Source organism: Strongylocentrotus purpuratus, unplaced genomic scaffold, assembly GCF_000002235.5.
Source record: "Strongylocentrotus purpuratus isolate Spur 01 unplaced genomic scaffold, Spur_5.0 spur5_scaffold_19, whole genome shotgun sequence".
NCBI lineage: Eukaryota > Metazoa > Echinodermata > Echinoidea > Camarodonta > Strongylocentrotidae > Strongylocentrotus > Strongylocentrotus purpuratus.
Genome location: NW_022145604.1, coordinates 22,895,666 through 22,903,672, shown reverse-complemented (window position 1 = coordinate 22,903,672; position 8,007 = coordinate 22,895,666). Strand labels below are relative to the sequence as shown.

General features: G+C 38.2%; 1 protein-coding gene across 1 annotated transcript; it reads left to right on the top strand.

The window, feature by feature from the left end:
• The first annotated feature begins 440 nt into the window (after positions 1-440).
• LOC115925846 (carbonyl reductase [NADPH] 1-like) lies at positions 441-3,152 on the top strand. The gene is made up of 3 exons (XM_030989853.1): positions 441-463; positions 1,855-1,999; positions 2,943-3,152. Exons 1-3 carry the CDS (start codon positions 441-443, stop codon positions 3,150-3,152), a joined length of 378 nt encoding a protein of 125 aa, XP_030845713.1.
• Positions 3,153-8,007: the final 4,855 nt, after the last annotated feature.

Here is an 8,007-nt window from a genome sequence, read left to right as displayed (position 1 = left end):
CGAGGGCCTATGGCCGCCGTCTTCTAGCCGAAAAGCAAATGTGACCTAGGCATAAGAAAGCATGTGTATTCTCGTAATGGGAAACTACGGGTTTAAGACCTCTCCAGAGACTCAACAATTAGGATTAAAGCCTTACCAAAGGGCACTAGTCCATTGGTTTGGTTTCGAACCCGGGACCTCCCAGTTAGAGAGATACTACTCTACCACTGAACCATCTCGCCTATTTCCTCTTATCTTGGTCTCCATTAAAGTATACATCAATGCTTTCTTTTAATTACGATTGGTTTTGAGGCTGGGTCGTCAATTTGGGATGGCTCTGTGAACAATAAATACGATGCAACATCTCCTCCAAAGTGTCGATACACATGTATGCACATATTTTTGTGTAGGCATGCGTAAACGCGCAGCGATGAGGCAACTCGTATACCTTTCAAGGCGCCATGGTTAGACAAAAAGCGAGATGGTGAGTTGTTCGCCCAGGCGCCTTGGGCGACTTGATGTGCTTTAAGTTTACGACTCGCGTTCTCGTCTCCTCTACTTAAACAAGGCGCCTTTGTGAGTTTAAACAACTCACCTTCTCACTTTCTTGACTAAAACCAGGCATATTGGCGAGTTAAACAAGTTGTCCTGTCGCTGCACGTTTAAGCTTCCGTACAGACTCCTGTGGGTGGCTGTTGATCATGTCCAATACTCTCTGCCTCTGACTACGTTGCAGGTGACACGTGCGGCTTATATTCCTTCCAAATACCGCAAGAACTTCTTGCGGATATCGCACGGGCGTCTTGTGATTTGGTGCGAACAGACATAATGCAGCCGTAACGCATCGCACGGCAGTTGCACGATACTATGTAAGAAGGGTGCAAAGAACCCACGGCAGATCGTTAGAAGGAAAATAATAATTATATTCTGCTTTTATACAGCGCCCAATACATCGCTTTAACGATGTGTCTAAGCGCTTTACAGATATATTATTACGCCGGTCATCGGTTATCTCTTCTCCCTGGGGTGCATTCGGGCCAGTCGTCATTTTACAAGCGCACACTTGCTCGTCAAACCACATTAACTTTCGCATCCTACCGGCTACCCATTTAACACTTTGGAGGAGAGCGGCAAATGTACACTGTTGGTCATAAAGGTGGAATAGTTTTTTTAACCAAATTTATGGAATGATTTTAGCAATGATTTATTCCTAATAGAACTAAATAATAGAATACATTTTCAAATTTTATTGAATAATAATTGGCGAGTGTCTGTTTTGCAAAACTTCTAAAGCATGTGTATGCTACTATGCTTAAATACTGGGGTACCTACGCTCTTAAGTCATAACTGACAGTAATGGGGATTAATGCTACTACCCCCGGGCAACTACCACACGGACAACTACCACACGGACAACTACCCCCAGACAACTACCACCTAGAGACAACTACCCCCTAGGGCAACCACCCTCTAGGACGAATTCCCCCCTGGAACAAATACCCCCTGACAACTAACCCCAGTAAACTACCCCTAGGACAACTACCCCCGGACAACTACCCCCTGACAACTATCCTAGGGGGCAGTTGTCCAGGGTTAGTTGTTCTAGGGGGAGGTTGTCCTAGGGGTAGTTGTCTGGAGGTAGTTGTCCGGGGGTAGTTGTCCTGGGTGGTAGTCGTCCTACAGGGTGGTTGCCCTAGGGGTTAGTTGACTGGGGGTGGTTATACGAAGGTGGATATCCAGGGGGTAGGTGTCCGGATACGACATTAGGTACTTGTACTCTCTTTGATTTACAATAATTTATGCCAGAGGAAATCCTCAGTTTGTAATAACAGACCTAACCTCTATTATGGGGACTACGTGCATTTTCATTTGCAGGTGCTGCAAGACGGAAACTAACGCAGCTAACGGATGGACAACATGGTCATATGGGGTTAGTAAACTCGGGGTGATCCTACTGTCAAAGATACAGGCTGAAAAGATATCACTAGATGAATCAAGGCAGGATATACTTGTCAATGCGGTAAGTACAGTGGCGGTTACACCGAAAAATCTGCCTATTTCGTTCGCGGATATTATGTTCCACTAATAGTGATATACGTCTAGCATTGCCGAATCCCTCTCCAACATAGTTTGTGTTAAGAAACTCCTCCACGCAGACGGATTATTCCGTGTATAAAGTAGAGGGGCGACCCGACTTTTGCACAGGCGACAGATGCTTGGGCAAAATTTAGCTCCAGGGACATTTGTTCCAGGTTTTTATGTGTCTTTGCTATGGGGTTAGGGTTGTATTTGGGTTGTAGGCCTACATTACATTTTCTTCTCTTGATGGTAGATCTAGGATTCTCTATCGGAAATAGGGGGGAGGCACTTGTTAAAAAAGGTCCGCTGACAAGAAATAGATACAAATTAGTCAAGAAGATACTTACAATTACCAGATGTTTACAATTACATGCTTCCTAAATTTTCGGCTAGGAGCAAACGTGCAGGGGGTGGTGATGGGGGGCGTGCATGTTCAGCTAGTCCATGTGTTTCTCTCCTCGTCTCCTGGCATGGATGTGGGTGTGAGCTCTGTGTACGAGCATCTTCTCCCACATAGACCTTTTACGGCACTTCATGTCCCATTTTTTAATATTTCCTGAATGAAAAAAAAATACAGTTTCACCTTACAACGAGGAGAGACAACCATTTTAAGCTTCAATTAAGAATTAATTTCTTCTTAAGTTGCGCATTTTTGTGGAAGAAGGAAACAATTCATGTTCTATACCATGAACTATAGTGAACCTCCTCGGGATACTTCGCGTGATGCACATCTGTCGTGTAAAGCAAAACAAAACTAACCCTTCGAGATCATATTGGGGAACAAATCTTGAATGATTCTGAGATAAAAACGTAAAAACAGACGCTTAACCCAAGAATGTGCGTAGCATTTGATTCCATTATACTTTGTTTCTTGTTGTTGTCAGTGTTCCCCAGGCTTTGTACAAACCGATATGACTGCTGACTTACCGGAAACCGAACACGACGACAGCATCAAAATAACGACTGTAGAGGGCGCAGATACTCCAGTTTTTGTGGCACTCCTTCCACCAGGCGTAAAAGAGCCAAACGGACAGTTCTTGTTGCGAAGAAAGGTGTATGACTTTCTCAACACTGACGTCATCATCCAAAAATGAGACCCACTAGAACACCCAAATGAAGAATATTTACCCATAATGTCGATGATGAATCTAATATCCTGTGCTGTTTGGGCCAATGTGCTTTTATTCACTCTTCTTCAATCCGTATTTAATATAGTGAAAATGGTTATCGTGATTACGATAAAAAAAAATTACAAAATATACATCAATGGAAAGCTGATTGGACGTAGAATACAACAACATGCACAAAACATTTATATTTTATTTCGTTCTTGAACAAAGACTTCATTTTCAGCCCCTCTGAATTTGGGGTACACAGATGACAAATAAGCCGCTATTGTGATGACGTCATCCTATGTACGTCGGAACCGGCCAGCCATGCAAATAACAATTGTGCGCGAGTAATTGTTTTGAATACCGTAGTTTTGAAATCTACTACTATATCCTAAATCTGAAATTTGAAGGGAGTAAATTTAGTAACAGTACGGTTGTCAAAAGTCCGCCAATCGGTAAACCTAAGTAATAACAGTAGACTATATAGTCTAGATCAGGCGCGTACCCAGGGGGGGGGGGGTTGGGGTTACACCCCCCCCCCCTTGAGTTTTTTTTAATGTGTATGTTTTGTGTATGTTTTTTGGAGAAAACCCCCCCCCCTTTAGATTTTTTTTTTTTTAATTAAAAAAAAAAAAAAAAATTATGGCAATGACTGACCTAAAAAAGGTGACCTTACCCCCCCCCCCCCCAACGGAACAAAATGTCAAATTTTCAAATTTCGAGACCCCCCCCCCCCCCCCCCCCCCAAAAAAAAATTGTTCTCTTACCCAGTTCAGTTTGATATACTAATGATAATAATAATAATAAAACGGTGCTTATAAAGCGCTGTTACCACCTTAGCCTCTAAGCGCTAGATATATGATTTATCCATTTCATTTTTTAGTTCGAAAATGGTCTTTAACTATAACTTCCCTTATACTGTATACAAAAGGCAATCGTTACATTAACGGAACGAATTGCCATTAAAAAGAATTACTGTTTTGCTATTTATAGCTCTGTCTACACGGATGATGTGTTCATAGTTTTTACATTTTCCTTCTTTGGTTACCATACTTTCGTTATAGATGTTCGATCGTTTGTGTATATGAAAATCAAATCCGTTTAAGCCATCCCAGATGTTGCAAAAAGAATCTGACAAAATACAAAACTGAACTATATTGAAAAGGGATTTATTGAGACAAATATCAAATACAATAATTTCTTTAAATTAAATTATATCACAATTGTTTTCTTAAAGAGAAGGTTGAGTTCTGGAAAAGATGACTAATAATTTGTGAACTTTCCCTTTTTTCTGTGTAAGTTTTGTTAGACTATCACTTAAATCAAAGAAATACTGTATTCCCTCAAAAGGATTGGTCTTCGATTTGAATTATGACGAGAAACAGCTATTCAAAAAGTTTAAACCGAACTCTCATACCGACACGCGTGTGCAGTCCCACATGTTCATTTCTATGTGCATGACACGTGACTTTCATGGACACCGAGTCATTTGTTACTGATGACAAGTTTTGTGATAAAGGGCACATTACTCGACTACATCTTTAAACAGAACTCGCATGTACTGTGAAACCTGCCTTAGTGACCTCCTGTGTAGAAAGACCACCTGCCTACATTTGTTGTCTCCCTTGAGTGGTCTTTGTATACAGGTTTCACTGTATATACTATAAAATCCAATGAAAAATCAAGTACATTTTTACAAGGTATACAAGGTGAAAATGTTTCAACAATATTGTATTGACGAATTATGAAAATTGTACGAGAAGAAGGTTTATATATTCCAAAACAGATGATCACACCCTTGATATACTCCATATAAACATCTACTTTGTGTAAGACTTGAAATATATTAAAGCAGCTGCATTGACTATATAATTATTGATATGTGTGTTTTATATTGTTATTAAAGGTATTACAAAGTTTTGGTATGGGGTCATGAATTTGGTTCAAATTAACATATTGGAAGCATATGCTTTCCTACGATATACATTGATCGTTTTCCATGTTGAAATCGAGTCTAAAGTTAAAAATATAAATAATGAACTCTTTATGTTGTATAGCTCCCTCTCAATGTCAAGATATCAATTTAGCTATGAAATAATGTTTCTTGACTAAAATCGACCGATTAGCTATTCCCGTTTGGAAATTATATATCACAACTACATATTCTGAGATTTCCATTGTCGCAGCAAGCATTGTACGGCCGTAGGCGCTATTTTGATATTCAATTTTTCTCGAAAACCGAAGTGTTTTAGGGGTTATTTTTTTAAGTGCTTATAATACATCCACAGGGGCATCCAAATATATCAAAATTGTAAAGATTCACTATCCACCCAATTTTCAAAATTTCCCAAAACTTTAATATACAAGAGTTACTGAAATCCCATTTTATATATGTAACGAAATGTGTGAAAATAAATAAATATTTCAAACATCCTTATGCAAATGCTAGTCCGCATAATATTCGTCTACAATTACAAATGGTCCCATTGGATGAGAACAAACTACCATATACCACAATGTTTTTTAATGTTTAGATGGGCTTTTCTTTACCAAGGTTCTTAGATATCTCAGTCGTGATAGCTTTGCTAGATTTGTGAATTTAAACAATATTTAGAGAAAGAAAGAAAGGAAAAAAACTCTGCCAAATCTATAATAAAAACAACTCCACCAGGAGCAATTGGCACTGATATAATCCCCCAACAATGTTTCCAACGTGGTACACCCGAGTACTGATAAGGGGAATTTCCAAGATCTGGTGTGCACGTTTTGAATCCCAGATAAAGGACCTTTGTTGACAGTTGAATTTGAAGTATGCCTGAAATATGGACCTTCTTAAAAAATAACAAAACTATTAGTAGCTAAACTGGACAGCAATTAAAACAAATTCAGACCTGATTAAAGTACATACTAATACATAATTTCGAAGGCTCATTGTTCCGAAAGTGAAATAGGGTTCGTAATTCTGATAATGAAAAAGGTTTATAATTCCGTAAATGAAATAGGGTTCATAATTCTAAAGGATCATAATTCTGAAAAAAATGATTTAAAACTTTGTTTAATTTTTGTTCTTCTTGGAATTACGAACCTTCGGAATAACAAACACTAGTTCATTTTCGGAATTACGAGCATTCGGATTTATGAACCTTCGGATAAACGAATCTTCAGAAAAACACATGTTCAGAATTCTGGATCCTGTGTTATTTTCTGAATCATGAACCCACTGGTATATATGGGACATTTGTGATTGGGAATTACGAACCTTCAGAAAAAAAGACCGGTGCCTCCCTTTGTAAACCATGTAAATAAGCCTTTTAGGCATATCCAGTATATGCAATTTATCCCTATTACATATGGCATAAATGTCAAGTAAATATGATACATTATAGTAAATACAGATGAATTATAAAAGTAAAATGACGAATAGTGCGGAAACTCGGTGCCAGGTTAAAAGAAGTACAATTAAAGTGGTAAGAATATCTGAGGTAAAATTGCTGAGCCGAGGTAAACATGTCAGTGGTAAAATTATCAGAAGTACACAATCTTTGACAATTGTATACCTCTGACATTTTTTACCTCTGATAATTTTGCCTCTGACATGTTTCCTTGAAAGTCCCGCATTTCATCTCTGACACTTTTACGTCTGACATCAGTCTTTAAAGGAAACCTCAACCCAAATAATAAGTGTAGGTGTTATGAAAAAATAGATGTATTCATACCCTTTGATGTATAATATTCCTTACGAAAGTGTACAAGAGAGATATATATGAATCAGGATATTCTTGGCATGATGTAATGGCTTTAGCATGACATGGGAGCAGCCATTTTCTTGAAAATGTGACGTACCAGGGGTAGTTGTACATGTATCTTGTACCAAGCTTTAGTAGCAAAGACTTTCTAATTCAATGAAAAAACCTTTACTTTTCAATTAGGGAAAATCATAGCTGAGAAGGAAAACATTATATTTGGTTCAAAAATATATAACAAGGGACAATTGTAACTACACGTATACTAAAATATAGCAGTTGACAAGTCAATTTCACTAAGGCGAAACCTTTACCCCAGAAAAGCACCAACTTATTAACGCAATTTGGGGTTCTGGTAATTGAAGTACAAAGGATAATATCAGGTGAAAGTTATGCTTCATCACCAAACAACTGGGAAGGAAGCATCTATCAATTTGATACTACTTGATAATTGACGTCACATAGTACGTAACGTTATCAAGAAAATAGCGATGCCCTTGCTGAGAAACTGTACATCATTCTTGCATCAAGCCTTTCCTCCACCCTTTGGTAGGGTATCTTGTAGATTAATGAGTGCAATAAATCTCTCAGAATAACTAAATGTATTTCTTTGGATGAGGTTTCCTTTAACTTTTACATTTTTACCAAGTTGCCATACACTTCGGGATGTGACTTTATGAAGCTTCTTCCTTCGCAGTCTTGTTGTGGTATTTGAGGAACGTTTGAACTCCACGACGGCCTTGCTGTTTGCGTGAATAGAAGAGGCGAATAATATATAGAGAGAGACATACAGACATAATGAGATGGAGAGAGAGACAAAGAGAAAGCAAAAGAGAGAGATAGACAGAGAGAGATAGAGACAAAGGGAATGAGAGAAAGAGTGAGAGAGAATGAATGGAACATGTTGTCAAAGGAGAAATAACGACTAAAGACAGAAAATTGCAAAACATCTTCAAAGTATTCCCGTTCATTGTGTCCCGTATGATATATGACTTTTATCCAGTTACAGACAAAAACAAAATCTCTTCATTTGACAATATTATTGTAATGATATTAATTTATTTTGTTTTAATGGTATTAAAGATTTGATACCT